Source organism: Chiroxiphia lanceolata, chromosome 2 (assembly GCF_009829145.1).
Source record: "Chiroxiphia lanceolata isolate bChiLan1 chromosome 2, bChiLan1.pri, whole genome shotgun sequence".
In the NCBI taxonomy this organism is placed as follows: Eukaryota; Metazoa; Chordata; class Aves; order Passeriformes; family Pipridae; genus Chiroxiphia; species Chiroxiphia lanceolata.
Window position 1 is genome coordinate 68,759,930 of NC_045638.1, and position 24,253 is coordinate 68,784,182.

Sequence of the window (24,253 nt, forward strand, 5' to 3'; positions counted from 1 at the left end):
GTAACTTCTTCACCATTAGGTCCTGTATTTTCCTCTTCCAGTTTCTCTTCCTACTCTCTTATTGCTTCAGCATATCGTCTCAAAACCAAACCAACTCCCACCTAGTCCTAGGGAAGAGGGGAGGGAGGTGAGAGACAGAATAAGCCTCAAGATGTAGTAAGATGCTGGTAGACAATACTTTTGTTTCTACCTGAGTTAAGGATATTCTTTAAAACTGTTACTAAGTGAAAGCTTCTGTGTCCTGGAATTTTCTCAGGAATGTAATTTCTAAGATCATTTAATTTTAAAATATTAGTGATCTTTGAAACAAAAATATCCTGTGTTCCTTTCTTTTTACTGACAAAAACTAATTTGTTACAAATGTGAAAATGGAATTATAGGAATATATATTTATATTAATGGGAGAAACTGTTATATTAAAGTCTTTCTATGTTTTCTTTTTTTCTTCTTGTAACTCAAATTATATTGGCCTTTGTTATCTTCTGTGCTTTGACTTTGATGGTCTAATATGTTATTTAAGGCACTCCTACCCCTTAAATAAGACTGATTTCCAAATTTCATTTTTCTTGTTCTGTTCAGAGTAAAAAAAAGAAATCAGATCAACATAGTTAAAAACAAACCTAAATTTTCATTGCAGAAATATGGATAATTTATTTAGGAAAAGATGGGAAAAATAGGTAGTCTTGTTAGGAAGTTTGTGAATGGTCAAATACAATCCAAGAGAAACATCATCAGCTAATATATATTGTCATAATTCCTTCATAATAATTCAATTGAAGTCAAGATGTACAAGCCGAGAATGTGCACTGAAGTGTGCATATTAAACATCTGCTGTTTTTAAAAAAAATCTAAAAATATTTGGAGGGTGAAATAAACTGTGAAAAGTCTTCTTTCTGTTGTTTCATCTTTTAAGACATTTAGCCCTGTAGATCATATATGTAAAGTGGAAAATAGCTCAAGGCCGTTTAATTATGGAAATCATAAAAGCTAGGATATGAGATATAGTATTAAAAGAAGGCTATCTGCTAAACCAATGCTGTCAGTTTCTTTTGGGTACTCAGTATGATGTACAGATACAAAATTGATATTTGTACAGAAATTTGAAAGAAATGAGGGGGACAGTTTTGTAAAAGAAGATGGAAAAAAGTTGGTAGGACTGGATTACTTCTTGGTTTTCTTTTATAGCATGCTTTGAGAATAAATTTTCTTTACTGATGCATATGCTAAAAGAATCCTCTGCTGCAGCCTCTCTGCATTGCTTCCTAGAATTTGAGGACAAAATACATAGCTCTGTTTTTCATGTTGGTGTACTTGAACAATGGTGCAAAATTATTGGGTTTTTGATCAGGTGAACTTGCAGAAAAAAATTACCCAGCTTAGGCAAACTCAAGCTTCACTAGGATGAGTGCAGGGGTTCTCATTACTGTGTGCAACATGGCTCATCTTCGGGTCATGCAGCTGACAGTTTTTGAGGTGAGTCTTACAATGTGAGTGTCTAGGTCCTGTATCTGATAACAGCTTAAACCAACTGGTTTATTATTCTTTCCATGTAAGATGAAAAAGGAGAAAGCAGATAAGAGTGTCCCTTGTCTCCTTTATTGCTTAGTTGGTTGTAGAATAAGTCTAGATAAGCGAGGCATAAGGCTTTTGCTTTATGTAGGTGTTCTCCACTTATATAGTACCAATACAGTAAAATCACCACATATTTTCCCACCCCCTACGTACATAAAGAAAAAATAGCTTATGCTCAAGATGTGGCGATCAGCAGCACACTGCTGTGCTCAAATTCTGTTGCTTCCATAGAGATTCATTTTCCATTTCAAATTGCTAGGGGAGCCATAAAATATTTAGATAGCTATGTCTCTAGAAATCTTTTGTTGGATACATTTGTGTCCAGATATAGAAGATTAACAGTTAACTTTGGGGACTGGATCTGTGCAGATTTAAAAAAAATCAAAACCATAAACCAATGCTTACATCTAAAATTTATGCCGGAGAACTTTCCATATTATTTAAGTTAACCTTCACATTACAATGAAATTAATTGCTCATTTGCCATAGTAATAAAAAGCATTGCATTGTATTAAACCTAGGGTCCACGTAGAGGTCTATTGGTATAAAAAGCTTCCTCACCAAACTGAACTGGAAAAACAATGCACACCTCTTGTATAACTTCTCTGGGTTTTATTATCTACTTTATTCTCTCTGTGGTGTAGTTTAGCAAAAGAAAATGTAGCATACACCCTATTGAAATACATTGACATATAGAAAGTTGTGCAGAGATAGACAAAGATAACAGACCAGACCAAATTCTTTGTAGTCTCCTTTGACCTACAGTTCACCCACAAAAGCCTTGACTTTTCCTTCAAGGAGAAGAGGTACAGAGGATCCCAATGTTGCCGTGTGAGTTTGCTGCTACATGCTTCACCAGGACTCTGGTGTCTGTGGTAGAACTTCACACATCTGAGTGATACATGTACATTTCTATTGTGAAGAACCACAGTTCTCCATTTGACTCCTTGACTTTCTCCTGTCCTGGCTCCCATGCAGTAACTTTTCCTGTCCTAAGAGAAGTTTAACGTTTCCTGTGAATTTTCTTCAAACAAAGAGTTCATTATTTAATCCAGTTCACCCAGATGTTCTAGTTGGACTCTGGGATGGGGTGGGGGGTGAAGAGGAAGTGAGAAACACAAACAGTGAAACTTTCATAAATAGCTGTTCCTTTGTTATGTCTTTTGAAAATGGAATATGTGCCTGCTGTGTTCTGTAAACACATGCATTGCATTAGTACAAGCCAATGCATTTCATTCAAGCACGTCTAAATATTAGAGGGAAAGTAGCAAGGAGTTATGGTTGCAGGGAAACTTTATGGGGAAGAAGAAAGAGTTCTGCCTAGTTCAGTGAGTAATAACTTGAATGGTAGAGTTTTATAGGGTAATAGTGAAAGAGTAAACAAATGTAAGTCATCTAATTAGGAAATTGAGGGAGAAAAGTAACAGGAATAGATAAGGAGAACTGAAGTAGATGTTTACAGCAGCAGCTATAAAAGTGTCTGTTGAATTGCTCTTCATAATGAAGAATGGAGAACACAGCATCTGATTCACACAAGGTTTCTCTCAAGTAACAGAATGCAATAGTTGTGCCAGTGTAAAACTGGGAATTATGTACTTGTGTGTGTTTGGCATGCTTTGCATGAAAGTACTGAGTGGATGTTTGTAATAGTTTGTCATTAGTGGACGTATAACCCTCTCTCATAAAATTATTGTGCTATCCTCACCCACCATGAATTCAAATAAAAAGAATCAGTCAATGTATATATGTATGCTACCATATTAATAATAATTTGCCGGATGATAGGGATTGTTTCAGCTGCCTAATTCAATATGGGAAGTCAGTGAGATCGTAAATCATGGAACAAATTATCTTTTATCTTGAAAGAGAGTGAAAACACTGCTGTGAGATTTATGTGAATGAACATATGCTTTTGCACCTAGCTGTTCTAAAAGCAAATTAGTAAAATAATTTTCAATACAAATGCATTTGAGGTTTCAGATCAATTGTTAAAACAGCATTTATAACTTTTAGGGGTCCTTCTTGCTTTTTTGTCATTGTGTCACTCATTAAATAAATAGATTATTTTATAACCTTTTAAATTCCTTTTTTTAAAATTCTTTATTTGCTGGTTTGATAGACTTTAAGGCTCACATATACAAGCAATTTCAGTAGCTTGAAAGTAATCGCACATCAGCTCAGCTGTAGAAACTGTGCATGTGCACAAAATTTAATCTTCTTCTATTGTAGGCTCAGCTAAGACATGTTGCATTAACTCATTTTTTTACCATGCATATATGCAGATAATTGCTCTGACTCAGCTGACACTCAGCAACTGGGTAAGCTGCAGTAACCTGATCATCTGCTCGATCCCCTCTTCTTTTTTTAAATTACTGGTTTAAAATAGATAACAGCGTTTCTTATTTCTTTTGCTTTTTAAAAATCCTATATCTATTATGGTTAGGTGTGGATCTGGTTTTTTAGTGTGGTTGGATCAGCTAGGTTCTGCACAGTAATTTGGGGCCACAAAGTAAGAGGGGTTACAAAGACGCGTGTCCACAGCTGCAGTTCATACTGCTGTGTAAAGAGAAGTCAAAACTCCTTCTCTGTTAGAGACACAGGGAGCGAGAGCACTCATCAATGAGCTCAGCATAGACGAGCACTTCGGAGCCATGAAACAATCTCCTGCCCACATGGGAGTCTGCAGGAAAGGGTGGGAGGTTGACGGCTTTTTGGATCTGGCCCCATTTCATCTTAATCTGCTCTGGCTCCTGATCTTTTCAAAGTCTCCCCATTGTGCGTGTGATTTCTGCTAAACATGCAGAGAAATTTTTAAGATCAAGACCATATGATATAGCAAGATTAATCTACCCTTTGGCCTTCACCTCTCCCTCCCACTGGGGGAGAGGTTTGGTTCTGCTAATTTGTCATGTTACTCTTTTTTTTTCTTCTGCCATCATTTTTTTTTCTCCTCATGGTTCACCTAAATTGGGGATTTTGGCCCAAACGCTTTCAGCCTATAGTGAAGATAAATAGAATTCTTCATGTCCACTACATGAATTTTGAAGACATATATGTTTATTTCACCCAGTTTTAATGTGGAGAATTTGTAACTCATTTGTAGAATATAAGTGTTTTTTCACTTTTATTATATATTGTGGCTGAGTGAATCCTTGTAGGTCTGTGAAGCAGATGTGTTAGTATAGCCAGTAGAACAGCTTCATTCCTTCCCTTGTCTTCTGCAATGCAGTCAAATTTCAAATTGCTATGATATGCAGTAATTAAATATGAATAAATAAAATATCACCAGATAATGAAGCTGCAGTCCCCTCTGTCATATTAAATCATTGATGAGGGGCCTGTGAGTAGGAACTGTGTCTGATGAGGTCTTCTGCCTCTAAGTCTCTGATTAGTTTTGGGAGCATTTGTGTAAATTTTGCTATCATCTTTGCATCAATAGCCAGAAAAAATCTTTTGCCTTAATAAAATATATGTGGGTCATTATATCCTCCTGCCTCATCAATCCATTCCTTTCATGTGTTCTGACACCTCAATAATTACTGAAAGTGGATCAATTTTGCAGATAACAACTATGTAATTCTACTGTGTTACCTTGTTACATATCAGTATGTAATTTACAAGTTTGTCAGAATAGAGTGAGATTTTTGGAAATATATGCAGAATACCTCTATTACCTGTCCCTTTTTTTAAAGTCATATTTACCCCCTAAAAATTTCAGTGAAGGAATGGAAGAAATAATGAACAAAATAAAAAACTTTGTTTGAATTTGCCTGTTCCAAAGCAGCCCAGATGTTAATGTAGGTATTTTAGATACTACAGATCCTACTCTACTGAAAATAAGGTATGAATTCAGTACTCATGCTGTTCTGAAAATGCTTTCTGCCCCTTTAATGGCTTTTGACCTATCTAAAACATTACTTCTGCATCTATATCTATTACTTTCGTATCTATAAATATTTCAGATTTACAATACTTAATTTCAGACTACTGTTTGCATTGTGTTCCTCTCACCTGTGAGAGGGACATAGATTATTTGGCTTCTAAGTTGCGAGAAAGCTGTTTTTTGGCTTCCTCAGATGTGAATATTAGGAGAAGGAGCTCATCTTTGACCAGTAAGGCAATTTGTGCATCAAGTTGACTACTTTAAAAGATACTGCTTGAGTGAAACAGTTCAAGCAACTGGGATCCTGGTGTCCTTCTTCAGCAGTTCCAGTTGGTCACTTAAATTGTATAGCTCAGTCCATAAAGCTTTCCTTGCTCCTGGCTTTAGTCTGTAGCTGCTGTGGAAACACCATTGCCCAGTTGAAATCCTACAGCATGATGGGTTGAGGCTGAACAATCAAAGTACTTGAAGGTTTGATTCATCATGTTCTCTTGGGTTTTATCATTGCTTTTGCACTTGTTTATCTTTATAATGCTTGTATATTTTTCCCGGTATTTCTTTATTGTTAAGTTACTTTTTCTTAAATCAATGTCTCTAGAGCTCTGCTTTTATATAATTAATGAACTGCACCTTGTGTCACATAAAAACAGCGTGGAATATAACAATTAGGAAATAAATTTGACAGGGACTAATTATTTTTCTTCCATACCATCACAGAAGTCCTGTTAATACTAGAGATGCCCAAGTGAGATTTAAATAAACTCTCACACAGTCAAGCAGTCTGTTGCAGCTTCACAGAAATTAGCGTATGCTAATTTACCTTTCCGAGCTCCTCTTAGAGTATTACTCAAGTTAACTCTAGGATGGTACTTCCAGATTTCTACACTGCAGTCAGAAAGTAAATATGCCTCATTAAAAAAATTCCCATTTGTTCATTTCAGCATAGGAAAACATGTCTGATCTACACAACAGAGTTTTGGCATCCAGAATTACCTTTTATCTCCATAGGTTTGCATGCAGGCACCTGTAAATGTGGAGTAAGCAAACAAAGCCCAGCTTGTGGCACCTAAGTAGAACCACATGCTGCAAACCTCAGCCAGCAAAGCTTCGGTGTGCACATATCCCAGGAGCAATGTCAGCAGCTGCAAGCCCAACAACATTTCTGGCAGTGATGTTTTCCAGTTTTGGCCTGGCCATGCTTTATATCTCTTGCCCATCTGTTTGTTTTGCATTGTGTTACATCATCTCAATTGCAATAGTTAAATTATAAAATCATCAGGGGATCATACAGAGAGGGAAGCTGCCTTGTGCAGGTTGCCTCAGAGAGAACTTTCTATTCATAGAAGTTGGTGTCAGAGAAAGTGCAGAGGCTTTTTTGTGGGAGGAACAGACATATGGGAGGCTGGGACTGACACAAAACTGTGGGGAGGTTAGAAGCAAATTGGAAAGTTAAGGCAAGGATATTTTGTCTTCAATATTTCTACATTTTGGTTACAAAATGGATTTATGATGTTCTTGAAGATATTCTTAGATTTCAGATACTGGAAGAATGGAGGTTAGAAATTATACAGACTATTTTTTTCATTGGCATAGTTGTCTGTTTCAGTATTTGTGACTTTGAACAACATTGTTATCTGTATGCTTAAGTTTGTGAGAACAAGTCACATTCTCTCTTAGAATATCTAGAGGGAGACAGGAGTATGTTGTGAATAAACCTGTTTCTTAAGTTAACTTATGGGTTCAACTGTGTTTTGATTTTTTGGTATTTGGGTTTTTTTAAATATCTTTTTTGTAAAAAAAGTACATTTGAATGACTTCACAGGAAATTGTCTTTTTGAGAATATAAACAGAAAATTAAGTTAGTAAGCACTGGATTTGCATTAGGTCTTTAGTGTAAGCTGTTCCTTATCTGTTCAGAAATAGCTTCAGTGTTGCATCCTTTCCAAGACTAGGAATACTCTTAAATATGGAATAATCTCAAACTTCTAAATGAATGCTTTAGACAAGAAAGACTTTAAATAAAAAACATATCTGAGAAAATTGTGGCTGACTCACAAAGAATAATATGGCAGAATTTGTTAAATTATCTATTTTTTCATCGTTCATAATTGCTGTGCAACTTCAGCTACAAAACAGTCCAGTGTTTTTTGACTCATATGACAGCCCTCTTTAAACACATAGTGGAACATCATCTTTATTTAAAAAATTAGTAATGGACATTCACATTTGAATGTCTTTGAAATTAATGGAGGAGATAGAGGGCTAGAGATATTTCTTGTACACCATCTTGCAGTGCAAAAAATTACATGGGTCAGAGAATTAAAAAAATGAGACACTCCTATGAAATGTCTACTGCATTGTTAGGTTTAGCATACTTTATCAGTCATAGTGGCTTTCATTTCATGGAAGAAGGTCAACTCAGACTGGATTTGTCTAAAAGTTTGTGCAACTCAGTAGTGAAATAAGTCTACAAAAAATAATTTGAAAATCAATGATCCACTGAAATGTTAGATACTATCATAAATGATACCTGTAATTTTATAAGGTAGAATGTAAAGCATTGCTTTTGTTGCCGTGGGATTTAGGTGCTGAAAAAATCTCCCGGAGCAGTTAATTAGGGGTGAGATAAGAAAGGGTTTATTTGCCAAGGCAGAAGATGTTACAAGACGCGCGCGCCCGTGCCCGAGAGGTTACATTTTATAATACCATCCATCCAATCCCAGATGTGTCCACCCTGTGGCCTTTACTCTGGACCACCCCGGGGTCCACCCCCTGAAATGGGTCTGGGGTGCATTTTGGGACCACCTACTTCATCACCTTCACCATCATCAGAGCACAAAGGGTACATAGTTACCTAATTTTTGACTTCATTCTGTGGTTTAGGCCCAGATATGCTGTTCTGTCAACTGTCTAGGCCTTGCCTTGACAAAAGACTAAACATTTCTATTAGATTTGGGGCTATAAGTGATATAGGGAGGATAGAATGGGGTAAGAGGGTTAAGGAATGTATAAACAAGGGTGCTAGAGGGAAAAGGATAAGGGACAAGGGACAAAGAAGGGAGGGTTTCTGCTTTTAAAACCTACTTATAAAACTTACAAGTCCTACAAATATTAGAAAAATAAAACCATTAGGGGCTTAAGGCATCACTTTCAACAATGGAATGTGTATAAATATAATCTTTCAATCCATAGTTAGCACTCCTCCTGTCCCCCCACCTACACACTGCTTGCTGATTATCATTTAAGCATTAGACGCATATTAAGCTGTGATCCTTGCTTCAAATGTTTATAGTCCAGAGTGCTTCAGAAGATGGTGTAGGTTAACATGGTTTTGATGGTTTTGATTGATTGGCTTTTATTCTCTTTCTATCCTTTTTTTTTTTTTTTAGTGACAGCTTTTCTTGAACTTATAGAATATGTGAGCGTTTCTGTTTTCGTCTTGTTTTTTCATTTGGACCTGCCTATATATGGGCTTAAGAATGAAAGGAGTGTTTTGAGCTCAGATTGAGTTTTGGAAGATGTAGGTAGAACCATGCCTCTTCATCAACTCTACCATTACAAAATCACTTTAGATATGTCCAGTGAGAGTAAAAAAGGATGTAATCCATGAAGTCTTCTCTCAGTATAAAGTTTTGTCATATAGTTCATTTTGAGGAAATACACATACATCCTAATGGTATGAGAGAATAGTAGCCAACAAGGTTCTGAATTGTCTCTGAAGGAGAAAACCTGCATTTTTTTGGAGATACCAGTTTTGCTAATGTCCTATGAGAAAAATTCTCAAAGTTAAGCAGTCTGGCTTTTGCAGACAAATAAAAGATTTATATCTTAATAGTCACCCCACTCAGGAAATGATAATGATTTTAATTCACCCATTAAGCAAGCACTTCTCCTTTGTTAAAATATTCTTTGACTTTCACTCAGTTTTACATTAGTGTGCCTCTCTTCCTTTACTTATCTTTCAGCTAAATCCAGGCTGAAGTACTGACAGTAAAAAAAACTTTTGAATACCTTCTATGAGTCATACTAGGGAGACTTAATCAAAGGAATCCTAGAAGGAATATGAGAGGTCCCAAGAGAGGACCTATACCTAAATTGACTTTAAAGGTTTCTAGCTAACCTGTGTGTGTGAAGTTGTAGTTAGTGGAATTCAACAAGTCCTCCACGTGATGTGTTCCACTACTTCCTTATCCTTGCAGTTAAAACCGTGTTTCCTCATGTCTGACTTAACCTACCTTTTGGAAACTTAAGATTACTCTTCTTTGTCCTATTTGTGATACAACTAATAGTAAGAATTTAGTATTTCTTCATTTTGGCCATCTGTTAAGTATTGAAGGCTGCTGTTTTGTCTCATCACTTCTTTTCTGAACTAAAGATCCCATTTTTATTAGTTATCCTTCACTGCTCATGTTTCCCTGAGTTGTGATATTTCTTGGTATTCTCTCAATCCTCTGATAATGAAATACTCTTGTTTCTAAATGGGAAACACAAAAGCGGATTTGCTGTGTTAGCTAACACTGCAGTAGCCCTGTGGAGAACAAAATAATTCAGATGTTCTCCACAGAGTGTATCTGTTCAGCAGGATGATGATTCTTTTTGCTGTAGTAGTTTGCTTCAGATTCAGCATGTGACCCACTGCAAAACTTACATCTCTCTTTGCAGGACTACTGTTTAGCATTCATGCATCTGACTCATGTGGTGAGATGGCTTGAACCTTTGTTCTGTTGCTGATTCTTTCCTGGTTCTAGGATTTTGGACTTACTGAGTTTTACCTGGTTTTTCTGATGACTTCTTCAGTTTTCAGGATACTTCTAAATACCATTTATGTTGTTCTACAATGCTTACAGCTTTACTATGGTACTGTCATCTCCAGATTTAAAATGCATACTAATCTTATTAATACAAATTAATATTGACTAGTACCAGGCTCAGAAATAAAACTGTGGTGAGCTCCTCTACTCATTCTCTCTTATTCTGACAGTAAACCCTTTGGTAACTACCCTAATTTGCTTTTCCAATACCCATATTAAAAGCAATTTCTATAGATGGTATCTTCTTAAGTTGCAGCTTGAGTTTCAAGATTCTGAGTAGAAAAACTTATAATCTCTACTGTCCCACCCATTATCCTATTATACAAAGACTACTTTGACGCAGTTTATTCTTGACAAAACTATTTAGGCTATTACATGTAATTTTAATATCTTTTAAGCTTCAAATGGTTGGTTTCCTTTATTGCTTTGTATTGTCGCAGAGGCGGAGAAGGGTTGAGTTTGGAAGTGGTCTCTGGAGGTCACTCTGTTGCCAGGTGCCCAGGATCCTGTCTAGATAGCTTTTGAATAGCTCCAAGGCTGGAGACTCTACCACGTCTCTGGGCAACTTGTGCTAGTGTTTGGTCCCTTCAGAGTTAAAAAAGTGTTTTCAGAGGGAACCTCCCATGTTTCAGTTTGTGCCCATTGCTTCATGTCTTGCCATAAATCAAAAGGAAATAAGCCTGACTCTGTCTTCTTTATATCATCCCTCTGAATAATTTTTTCAATAATCTCAAATTAGGCTGTCTTTTCTGCAACTCCCAGTTTTCTGTTTTGTCCCAGTTTTAAAGATAGGCATTTGCTTTGACTTTTTCTCTTGGATCTTTACTTATCCTTCACAATTCTCAAAAAAACAGTGTCTGATAGTTAGAGATTGTCTCAGATGTATCCCTAAATATTCTTCACATCTTGCTAATTTGAAAACGTTATCAAAGAATTCTCTATAACCTGTTTTCTTCTTAGTGTATTGTCTTCTAATCTTGCTGTTGCTAACATAGTGTTGTTTGACTGATTGCAGTTAGTCTTTTTAATGATCATTTAAATGAAAAAAAAAACCCCATACAACAATTGGCTTTCCATATTCATCTGGTTTTTTAATGGATAATTTGTATTTGTATATCCCTTACTTTGTGCAAGACCCCTTGCTAATCTAACTAATTAGCTGTCTAAGAGCCATGGGAATTTGGTTTGTGCTTAATTGTTGTGACTGTAATCTTTATCCCAGCATAGTATATTTTATTTCTTTGAAGGAAAAAAAAAAGGCGTTTAAAACTTAACACTGCACAATAAAGTAGTTAGACTGATAAGTGCATTATAAATAGGCAGATTTACTTGAAAGAAAAATCAAAGCAGAAATAAGTAGGGCAGTTTAGTTACATATTTTCTCGCTCACCACAAATCAGTTACACAGAAAAAATCTGTAACTTCAGGAGACCTGGTTGAAATGTGTTAAAAGTTAACTGGTTTGAATGGATGTTTCTCCATAATACCTTTAAGATAATGCTTTCCATGTGAGGATGATGTTCTGCAAACGAGGATCTACATTTCTAACTGTGGAAAGGGCTTGGACTTGTAAACTTTCAAAAGAGTAATTTGAACTAGAAAACAGTTGAAAACAAGTTATACTTTTAAGACAGCAAGTAATAATACCAGAACCCCAGAATTTGTTGAACTGCAACATTGACACTTCACTTAGACTGAAATTAAAAAAAAAATGTACTTGGTGCTTACAATGATGTTAATATTTACCATATGAATTGGATAGGAGGCTTGTTTATTCTCAAAGTAAAGAACAAGATTATTTTTAATAGGTAATATAATAATATTACCTTTTTGTGCTGAACAGGAGAGCAAGCCATTGATGTTGATGAACAGAATAGTTCATCATATTAATAGTTAATATTTAAACTAATTAATTTGTACCATCCTTTCATTTCATCTCTAATTACATGAATAAAACAATGCCAAGAAAAATGCCATTCAAACTGTACAGATAAAGTAAGGCGCTTCAGTGATGAATTTTCCCCCCGGTTTCATCAAGGGTATTTGAGAGATACTTGTTGTTAGACTACATATGCAGAGAACAAACTTCTGTCACAGAAAGAAAATGAAAGCTATAAGCAAAGGCACAACACTTTTCTTTGTTTCATGAATAATAATGCTGAGGCCATAAATAAAAATAGTACAATTGTTTGCAGTTGTAATCAGTTGTGCTATCTTAGACATTTCCTGTTAAAAGTAATAATATATAGTCATTCATTCTGAACTTACAGGTTCCTAAGATAGGTCACAGAAATTAATACATTCCATTGACTGCAGAAGGACCATGGAGTGAATCATATTTTTATGTCTCCAGTACTAGAGGAGTTCTATCCTCCCAACATTGCCTTTAAGACTGGAACATGTTTGAAGAAAAAGTAGGAAATACTTGAAGCAACATTTTGATTATACATACAATCCATTTATTTCCCTCTTCTGGTGAATACTTAGACTTCAGTGAATTTAGAAACATTTGAATTCAGATTTGAAGGTTATACATTAGAGCAGAATGAGATATTAGTGATAATGTGTGAATGCACAAATACGTTCCTTATTTCTAACTTAACAAGACATTTTTGGGGTAGTACATACATCTGGAAGCATTCTTAGCTTGGGTGAAGTTATTTGTATTCCTAAGACCTTTCAAGATTCTCTATTTTATTAATTTTTAATAAGGCATAGATGAATTTAATTTTTTGTATTTTATCGTATATAGTTTTTGTCTTGTTAGTGGATAGTTAGCGAGTTTCAGAATTAGAGAATGATTTTTCACTGAAAGAAAATCCAACAGTTTCTATATTTTTATACTCCAATGAAAGTATATTTCTTGGCAGAAAAAAAATGGATATTTCGGTATCTGCTACTACAAATATTTGGCACACAGTAGAAATAGACAGTATTCCTAATCTTTATCATGAGTGGAGGACCAGTTAATGGTAAGAAATCAAATCAGAAGATATCTCAAAACCCCATGCACTTACAGTGACAGATAGCTTAGTGCATGGGATAAAAACTTTAGGGTTTTGCATTCCACGCGTACATCAGTGTCCATCTGCATCAGGAACACACTGAAGGAAGACATGCAGAACAAAATTGAAGTAGGCACAACCATGACGATAGAAGATTTTAAATTACTTAAACCTCTGTGAAACGCTCTATATCCCTTTCATTTGTGGAAACTGTATGATAGTTACCCTTTTGAATATGTTGTAATTACAAGTCATAGCTGCCATTTATTGGTAGGGTAGTGTGAATTGCAGTGTGTATCAATGCCACTAGACAGGATGGTACCAGTTCCCTTTTGCTGAAGAGAGTGAAACTTAGTTCTGCAAACACAAGATTACTGGTATTAATTGAAGGCATGAATGCAGCTGAAACGTAAAATCTTATTAGCTGCATTAAGAATAAGCAACATGGAACAAATTACTCCTAAAATTAAAAATGAAAATTGGTACTGCATTTGGGGTAATGATCTACGGATTGGCCTGAGGACATTGCTAGTGATGCTAATGTCTTTAAGCAGTGGTAAAAGGTACCAGCCTAAGGCTTACAGTAAAGTGGCTTACCAACAACTAAGACATCCTTGATCCTCCTTTCTTGCTTATCTGTAGGATACAGCTGTTGCTGAAACCAAGTTAAATGTTCTTGTCTTAGAGAAACAGATTGTCAGGGATACCAAAAATATAACATCTATTTCCTACACATAGACCTCAAAGAAAAGCAAAACACAGCAGAGTGTGATATTTTTGCCCAGAAAGAACTCATAAAGGCCATACAGTCAACTTCTGAGTAGATGACAAGTAAGCCTTTTTGATCTCCTGGTAATTTAAATAACTTCTCATAGTCTTCACTAGAAACACATTAAATTTGTTCATTTTATGATACATTTATTGCAGATTAGTTACTCTCTTCTGCTTTCTTACCATTGTAAAATCTAATGAGTATAAAAGCTAATGTAGCATTTTGAAAATGAAACATCAAGGAACTGGAGACAGCAGGTGTTATGATTCTGTGTGTTAGCATCCTTTAATTACCTCATGCTTACATATTATACATTTGGCAACAGGAAGAGTTAAGAGCTGACAAGTACAGTATATGTTGGGGTACGTCCTAGTTGTACCAGTTCCTACTGTCATTGACACCACTGTGCAATCGCAGTAACTTTGTTTACCGTATCTTGTCACTACTGTGTCTCAGTTATGTCAAAATTGAAACCTTGGGATATTTCCTTTTTTTTCTTCTTTTTTTTTTTTTTTCTCAGCCTTATTTTTAATGTCCAATAAATGCCTCAGACCTCTGTGGTAATATTCCACACTATAAAAGGACTACAGTGTTGCATTGTTAGCCTCCCTGCTGTTAGTCTGTACTTCTCTCTCCCACTTTGTAGCTCTGTCTGTAGTTATACAATAGAACATCTTATTGAGAGATGTTTTGGCTGGAAAAACTTTCTTATTTATCTTGTATTCTGAGTTGGAAAACAATAAAACCTGTGATCAGACTGTAAAGTCGACCTTTTTTTGCCTCGTGTCACCATGGGTGTTATCATTTTTTTCCTTTAATCTTAGTCAGTCAGTGGTGAGAGGAAGGACTGGGGTTTTGTGAAGCATTTCTTTCCTTACTGAACATAATATAGAAACACTTGGTGCTTCTTGTTGGCTGAGCACGCTCACAGGAATGAGAAAGGCAGTATAGCTCTCTTCTGTCAGGAGTTTCGATCTATTTTTGATACAGTTTTGTCATAAAAAAAATTGGGGAAAAACCACTCTTCTATTTCATGGCTTATTCGCTGTGTAGTTATCCAAATACTGTTGATGAGAAGAAGGTATGTATTTATTTCCTTACCAGTGTAGATTCTGTGTAGAAAATAAGTTTTAATAAAACATGCAATTTTTGTTTGTTTTTTTTCATTTCTTATTCATGTATACAGAGTTCTCCTACAGCATCAGACAGATTATGGTAATGTCTTTGAGGAGACAAGCAGTGGTTGTGTGGTCACTAAGTGGGATCTTTCCCTGCAGCAAAATTTTACTTTACAAACTAAATGTGACAACAGAATTGTGTGCTTATACTGTTCATGGAAGCTGAGAACTATTTACAATAAGCAGCCTGGTTACATTCTACCCAAGACTGTAAGTCCTTTTAGACTCTGTAACTAGTCTTGCCCCAGCCTTTGAAGACATGAGTTGCTCGACCCTAGTGTGTGCAGCAATGAAGGCTCTCCTACATAGTTCTCCACAGACCATAACATTTATGTATGGTAGCCCATGTAATTTTTGAGTAAACTTTTAAACTTATAGGAAACATGGCACTTGACAAATTTACCTTAGGGTTCACAGTTATTTAAGCAAAGAGAATATATGCTCATTTGAACTGTAAGCTTTTAAAATGTCATGACCTGTGAATTATTTTTGAGAGGAAAAAGAAAATTGTACCAAAGAAGTTAATAATTGAGCTCAAAAGGGCTTGTATAACTATAAACAGGGAAAAAGAACATTTCTGTGACTTAGACTAAAGAGAGAGTTGTCCTGACAGCAAAAAATGCTAACAGCATCCAGAGATGTATGAACAGGAATGGACTCAGTAGAGACAGGGAACTAACCCTACTCAGCACATGTGACACCACATGTGGAATACTGTGTCTAGTTTAAAGCCTCCCATTTCAAGGAAGACATCACTGAAGTGGAGGCAATCAGAGGAGGACCACCATGATGGTGGGGAGGTGGAGCACTTGCCTTGTGCTGAGAGACTGATGGAACTGGGCTTGTTTATCCTGGAAAAGGAAATCGCTTTAGGGGTACCTACCAATAGCCTCCAGTGCCCATGGGGTAGCATCTCATCTCCATCAAGGTGGTGGAGGCAGGCTCCTCATAGTCATGCATAGTAAGAGGATGAGAGGTGATAGATATAAATTGAAACAAGAGGTTGAGACTGGATATTAAGAAAAACATCTGTGATGGCAGTCAAGCATTGGAATAGGTTTGCCCAGGGAGGCAAATCTATTTCTAGGAAGCACAGGTAGTGTTCATCCTTGGGGATTTTCTGGAAACAACTGCAAAAGCCCTGAGAATCACAGAATCTCAGAATGGTTGAGGTTGGAAGGGACCTCTGGAGGTCATTTGGTCTAATTCCTCTGCTCAAGAAGGATCACCTAGAACTGCTTGCCCAGGACCATGCCTCCAAGGATGTACATTTCACAACCTCTCTAGACTCTCTCTAGTGCTGTCACTCTCACAGTAAAAAGCTCAGACAAAATCTGTGTTTCATTTTGTGCCCATTGCCTCTTGTCCTGTCAGGGGACATTGCTGAAAAGAGCCTGAGTCCATCTTTGCACTCTGCATTGCTTATAAGCATTAATAAGAACCTCCCTGAGTTTTCTCTTCTTTTGGGCTGAACAGTCCCTGCTCCTTTAGCTTTTCCTCATAGGAGAGACTCTCCAGTCACTTAATTGTCTTAATGACCCGTTGCTGGGATCTCTCCAGTACCTTCATATCTCTGTTGTACTGGGAAGTTCAGAACTGGACACGGTACTCCAGGTGTGGTTTCACCAGTGCTGAGTAAAAGGGCAGAATCACCTGCTGGCAACACTTCTAATGCAGTCCAGGATACTATTTGCCTTATTTGCAGCAAGACTGCATTGCTAGCCCTTGGTCCTCTTGGTGTCCACCAGGACTCTCTGGTCTTTTTCTTCTGAGTTGCTTTCCAGCTAAAGGAATCCTAAGGATATATTGGTACCTGGGGTTGTTCTTCCTCAGGTACAGGACTTTGATGTTCTCCTTGTTGCACTTCATGAGATTCCTGTCCACCCATTTCTCCAGTATTTCAACATCCCCCTGAATAGCAGCATGACCCTCTGGTGTTATTAGCTAGTCCTCCCAGTTTTTTGTCATCAGGAAACTTGCTGAGGCTGCACTCTGCCTCATCATCCAGGTAATTAATGCAGTCATTGAAAAGGACTAAAGCCAGTGCTGACCCCTGGGGTGCCGCACTAGTTACTGGCCTCCAGGTGGACATCTTGCCACTGATCACCACTCTTTGGGCTCAGCCATTCATCCAGTTTTCACCTTGCTGTCTGCTTATCAAGGCTGTACATCAGCAGTGTGTCCATGAGGATTTTATGGGAGACAGCATTGAAAGCCTCACTGAAGTCCTCCTGGTAGACAATATCCTCTGCTCTCCCCTCATCTGCCAAGACAGTTATTTCATTGCAGAGAGTTATCAAGTTGGTCAAGCATGACTTCCTGTTGGTGAATTCATGCGGATTACTTCTGATGATTTTCTTGTCCTTAATGTGCCTTGAAATTCACTTTCGCAGTCACTTTCCTAGGGACTGATGTGCGGCTGATCTGCCTGTAGTTCCCTGGGTGCTCCTTTATGACCCTTTTGAAGATAGGAGTGAGACTTGCTGGTTCTTCAAATGGCTGTACTAATCATCATTATCATTCAAAGATTATTAAGAGTGACTTCAAAAGGACATAAGCCAACTCCATCAGCACCTGCAGGGTTCATCCCACCAGGTCCCTTGGACCTACATGTCTCTTTTGCTTAAGTATTCTCTAATCTGATCCTCCTCCACTCCGGGTAGGTTTTCCTTTCTTGGGGCTTTCACTCTGTTTCTGGTACCTGGAATTCCAGAAGACCAGGCTTGCTAGTAAAGATTGAGAGAAAGAAGATATTCAGTACTTTAGCCTTTTCCATGTTCTGTGTCACCAAGGCCCTGTCTCACTCAGCAATGGGTATGCATTTTCTGTAGTCTTCCTTTTGTTCCCTCTGTATGTAAAGAAGCCCTTCTAATTGCCCTTGACTTTTTTCGTCAAATTCAATTCTTGTTAAGCTTTGGCTTTCCTAACTGTTTCTCTGCATTCTTGGACTTACTTTATACACCTCCCAGGTTACCTGTCCCTGCTTCCACCTTTTTTATGCTTCCTTTTTATGTTTGAATTTTGTCAGGAGCAAGTTGTTCATCCATGCAGATCTCCTGACATTTTTTAACAGCTTCCTTCTTGTTGAAATGGTTTGTGCTGGAATTTGGATGAGCTGATTTTTGAATATTAATCAGCTTTCTCAAGTCACTCTTCCCTCCAGGGCCTTATCCAGTAGGATTCTTCCAAGCAGATCCCTGAAGAGTCCCCAGTCTGCTCGCCTGAAGTCCAGAATTGTGGTTTTGCTTTTTGCCCTTCTTCGGTCCCTTCGCAATCCTGAACGCCACTATCTTATGGTCAGTGCAGCCAAGGCTGCCTTTGGCCTTCACATTCCAGGACAGTCTTTCCTTTTTTGAGTGTGACCAGAGCATCTCTTCTCACTGTTTTTTCTGTCACTTGGAACAGAAGTTGTCGCTGATGCTCTCCAAGATCCTCCTGCACTGTTTATGCCCTGCCACATTCCTCCAGTTGAAGTGACCCCAAGTGGGCCAGGACTATGAGTGGGAGGCTACTTCAAGCTTTGAGCTGGAAACTGGAATAGGGAATTTCTTGTGTCCAAGCTGGATTATACTACGATCCTGTGATGCTTGTTCATTTCTCAAATTGTCATATGATCATCTGTGTTTCTGCTTCTGTGGGTAGAGGTTTAAAGTTCAGCTGGCTGCAAGAGGTGTGGGGTTACTCAAATAACGGATCATGGTCTATATGTAGCCCATCGGGATGATTTGTAGTTGAATTGGGTTTCCATGGCCAGGTTTTGGTAGCGGGGGGGAGTAACAGTGGTGAGTTCTGTGAGAAACCACTAGAAGCGTCCTCCTTGTCTGACAGAGCCAATGACAGCCAGCTCTAGGATGGACTCACTGCTGGTCAAGGCTGAGCCAATCAGAAATGGTGATAACGCCTCTGTGATAACATATTTAAGAAGGAAAAAAAAAAGTTATTGGGCAGATATAGGTGTAGCCAGGGCAGAGACAATAGAAAATTTGTGAGAGGAACAACTACACAGGCACCAAGGTCAGTGGAGAAGGAGTGGGAGGACGTGCTTCAGGCACTGGAGCTGAGATTCCCCTGCAGCCTGTGGTGAAGATCACAGGGAAGCAAGCTGTTTCCATGCTGCCCAGGGAGGTCAGTCGGAGTGTGGAGACCCACCTGGAGCCCGTGGAGGAGACCCACACCAGAGTAGGTGGATGCCCAAAAAGGAGGCTCCGAACCCATAGGAAGCCTGTGTTGGAGCAGGTTCCTGACAGGGACCTGTGGACCATGGAGGGAGAAGCTCACTCCAAAGCAGGTTTCCTGGTAGAATTTGCGACCCTGTTGGGAACCCACACTGGAGCAGTCTGTTCTTGAAGGACTGCACCTTGTAGAAATGTAACCCACATTGGAGCAATTTGTGAAGAACTATGTCTGTGGGATAGACACATCTTCACATCTGAGAAGTTCATGAAGGACTGTCTCTAGTGGAAAGACCCCATACTAGAGCAGGGGAAAGACTTCTTCCTGAGTAGCAGCAGGAATAATTTATGATGAACTGACCACAACCCCCATTCCCTGTCTCCTGCACTGCTGCAAGGGGAGGAGGTAGAGCTTGAGAAGGAGGGAGCGCAGGAGGGAAGGTGTTTTTAAGATTTATTTTACTTCTCGTTATCCTACACTCTGATTTTGTTGGTAATAAATTCAGTTAATGTCCCCAAGTTCAGACTGTTTTGTGATGGTATTCAGTGAGTGATCTCTGTTGGTTCTCATCTCAACTCATAAAACCCTGTCCAGTTGCGGAGGGGAGTGATAGAGCAACTGTGGTGGGTACCTGGTGTCCAGCCAGAGTCAACCCACCACAGCAGACCACTCCGAACTTTAACCGTTCTAAGGAGACCGTCAGTAGTGAGGGGTAGTCAAATGCCCTAAGGGGTGCAGCCAGATGCCAGCTTCCCTCTTTCCCAAAATTGTTAACATCCCTCCATAGTATGCGAGCACTTCTTGCTGGAAGATAAGGAAGATGGTGATAAGATGCTATTAGCCTCAGGTCATTCACATGATTCTTGCCCATGTTTGACAAAGTCTCAGATTAAGAATTACTTTTTCTTAATTATTTTCATTTTGTTTCTGAGTGGGCTGGGTGAAAATGGTATAAGGGCTGTCTTGAGTATTGTCCTCAAAAGCATTGTATGAGTAGGATGGAAAGATAAACTTGATGTGCATTTAGTTGCCTCTCCTTTCCTTTTGTACCACTTTCCACTTGGTTCTTTCCAATGTTATGAGAGAAAATATGCATTCAAATGCAGAATCTTCTCTCTAACCTCATTCTAACTCTGGGTGCTTATAAGGTATTGAGAGAATTTGAATGAGTATTAATACTTGTAATAAGATGAGAACTAAGCTTAGTACATAGCATGAATTCCAAAAGAGGGATATAGATTAAGTATTTTTCTTTATGTGCTGCAAATAGGAAAGCTTTTTATATGTTAGTAAACTAGCTCCTTTCTTCATGTACTGTTTAAGTTTTTCTATGGAGCAAATGATATATTCTAATGCGTTTTGGTTGGTTGAATCATTCTGCTTTAGTCTTGTTGATTGTTGACCATTAGAATATGCAGTTCCCTTCCTGACTGTTTCCTGTGAATGAGGCCCACAATCCACAACAGGATTACACTGTAGTTTTACAAGATCAGACAAGTGTTGTTAGGTGTTTGGAGATTTTACATTTTTGTTTAGAGGAAAGGTAAAAAACCTGTTTACATTCAAGTTGTACATGGTTTCTGGAGCAACTGTTTATGTCAATACATCAATGTAAGATTACTGCTGTATTTACCCAATGGCATCTAATTGAGAGTTTTTATCTGATTCCTCCTGTTTTCAATTGATGATTTCCTCATAGAGTAAATGTTTTTCTCCATTTCAGTGTACAACAAGAGTAGTTATCAGTGAATCACATAAAATGTAAACAGAAAGAAATTAGCTACTCTTCGGCATTAGGAATGTGCAGAGTTTGGGAAGAAAAGCTTCTTTGGGGAGACCAAGGCATTTCTCTTGTCCTCTCAGCTCTCGGCTGTGCTGGATGTTCCCTCAGTAACGCAGCAGTTCTTGCTTCTATTTCCTTCAGCAGCTTGATGAAAGACGGAGAGTTAGGGCAGCCAAGAGAAATAAATTTCATGACATCATTCTCTGGTGGATATGTGTAAGTTAATTAGTTATGCTCAATTTTATTCCTTTGTTCTCTAGTCTGTCTAAACTATGTTACAGGCTCCACTGATCTGTGAAGACTAAATAATGTACAGACTTGTACACGGTATTTTCTGACTAGGAAGAAAAAACTCTTGTTTATTTCTCTTAACCTCTGTTGAGGAACCTTAACCATGGGAAGAAAATGGGAAACAGGTCTGATACAGAACTAAATGTTTACTGATGTATTTTTAAGCAAGTGAAGTGTACTGACATTGTCAGGTGAAGACAGTATAAACATTGCTGCAGACTTTTAATTGTATATTGGCTAAGAAGTGGAAATCTTTTATTTTTCCCAAGTGTATAATATGTCTGGTGATTAATCTAGTATCCATTTAGGAGTGCAAGACATCAGCTCTGTGCACACTAAGTTCTTTCATCCTCGGGCCAAAAACCATTTTGCAGGCGTAATGCAAGGATGCCTACAGAGATGTGTGGGTGTATATAAACTCTAACCTGAACATCTTGTAGTGTTCTCAAGTGGGAGGGCAGTTTCGCTTCTTCATTGATTTTACTGATCTCTCCTATGAGCAAGTAGTGCCATTTCCTTCAACCTGTGATGAATTGCATGTGCTATACAATGTGTGCTATTGCTCACTAGAGGATTAAGCAGAAGCAACAAACCTGCTTCACTTTCCTCAAGTCTTTCATGAGTGGTAGACACCTGCGTCATCTTAACATTTTGATACATAGAAACAGCCTTCCGGTTTTTCTAGAGGAAACTACCTAGACTGACAAAAATGCTTACACTGCATTTGGATTGTTTACAAAAAAAAATCACTGCGTTGTTTATGCCGAAATCTTCAAAAGCAAAGAAATTTTATGTGTATTCTCAGCACTGTTAAATTAAGCTGTTCTGATTACCTGCAGTAACCATGGTATCTAAAAGTCTGGATTACTGCAGTAGTTCTTTGTCTGGGATATGGTACATACTGTACTTGGATTTTAATGGAGTCATTTATACAGATTTTATATTTTCTCATAAAACTCCTCAAGGTGAATGAAAACAAGCGTGGGCAAAATGTTTGCACTTTTCAGTGCTCTTTCTGTTACAGAATCTTGCTGACTTTCTTAATTTCTAACTTATGCAGTTTCTTTGTCTTTTAGAATGTCGGGTGGTGAAATCCACTTCCTATACCAAAATAGCATCAACTTCACGTAGGAGCACCACCAAGAGCCCAGGCCCATCCCGACGCAGCAAGTCTCCAGCTTCTACTAGCTCAGGTAAAGCAAGCAAGCAATCTATCTTAACAACAGCAAGCATTCTCTTTCAATACAGTGGGCAATGCGCTTAGAATTCCACCTTTCTGTGGAAAAATGTACGTATGAAACAACTAATAGTAAAATTCACTTATTTTCTCAAGTGTCTTCCCAATACAAAATAAAACTTCAGTGTTTTATGTCATACTCTGGCATGGTGGTTTAATTCAAATAAGGTCTTTGTGGGGAGATGGTGATCAGAACAGCCCAGTGAGGGATAAACTCTGAGAAGGAGGAAAGTGGGAGAGACACAATGAGACACAATGAGACGCAGAGACATAGATGTGGGTAGCAGGGCTGGTAGGCAATCTGCCTCCTACACATCCTAAGAACAGCTGAAATAAAGAAACCTGAAAAGAGGTAATGGGATGAGGTATCGATTGTGAGGAACAAGCCCAGAGTAGCTCTTTCTTAAACATGTCAAGTAACTTGCTTTGTAGCTAGGTGGAACGGAGTTAAATTAAACTTTAGCAAGGGAGGCCTTGTTTGGTGTGTGAATGTTACAGACTCTTTCTGGGTTTCTTTTGTAATGAATATTCATTTGTGACTACAGGTAATGGACACTGAACTCCTGTTCAGTGTGTGCTCATTTCTAAGTGAAATAGCTGTTCTGCTGTGCATAACAAATTTATGGGACTTCTATGGGACTAGCAACGTTTTTGCTATGTTGACTAAGTGGTACCATGTTGGATTTGAACCTGAGAGAAACAGTACTGTTTTAATTTAATGCTGGAGAAGTGTAGGTCAGTAAATCTTAACTTCTTGCAGTTCACTTTTATAAAGATCTGACCAGAATACATTACATATTCAACCACTGCAACAGATCAGGAGATTATTTTAGAGCTTGTGGTGGAAAAAAGGAATATTTTCATTATAACACAATAATAATTAATATATCATTACATTTATGGAAACAAAAAAACAGTGTAGGGAAAATATTAAGAATGCAAACCATTTCAGATGGGTCTGTGCTGATGACAGATGTAACCATCTCAAAAATTTCTTATAAATAAATTTTTAGGAAATAGGCACATATTAATTTGACAAAATATGGTCCATGGCCTGCCTATTTGACATAATCATTTGAACACTGCAGTTAAGTTTTCTTACAGAAAGTGTTGGACAAAGCCCTACAAAAATGTATGGGATGCTGACAGAACAGGTTGTCAACTGGTAGAAGCCTGGGTGAAGAACTGGCAGCAAGACAGGGCTCAGAGGATTGTAACGAATGGGGCTACATCTGCCTGTCAACTGGTCAGCAGCAGCATTTCGTCAGGGGGCAATTCTAGGGCCACTTTTATTCAATATTTTTATCGATGATCTAGACGCAGGAGTTGAATGGACCATTCACAAGTTTGCTGATGCTAACAAACTGGGAGGTGCTGTTGACTCTCTCAAGGGACAAGCTGCCTTACAAAGGGATCTAAATAGATTGGAGCATTGGGTGATAATTAATAGGATGAAATTTAACAAGAAAAAATGCTGGATTCTACACCTGGGATGGAGTAACACTGGGCACAGGTATAAATTGGGAGAGGAGTGGCTGGAGAGCAACA

General features: G+C 38.0%; 1 protein-coding gene across 4 annotated transcripts in view; it reads left to right on the forward strand.

Moving 5' to 3' along the window:
- The window catches only part of DCLK1 (doublecortin like kinase 1), a 246,895-nt gene that overhangs the window by 142,509 nt on the left and 80,133 nt on the right, over positions 1 to 24,253 (forward strand). For all 4 annotated transcript variants that reach the window (XM_032678139.1, XM_032678135.1, XM_032678136.1 and 1 more), the window contains exon 5: positions 22,545 to 22,661. In XM_032678139.1, coding sequence (XP_032534030.1) covers positions 22,545 to 22,661 — 117 coding nt within the window. The remainder of the gene's footprint in view (positions 1 to 22,544; positions 22,662 to 24,253) is intronic.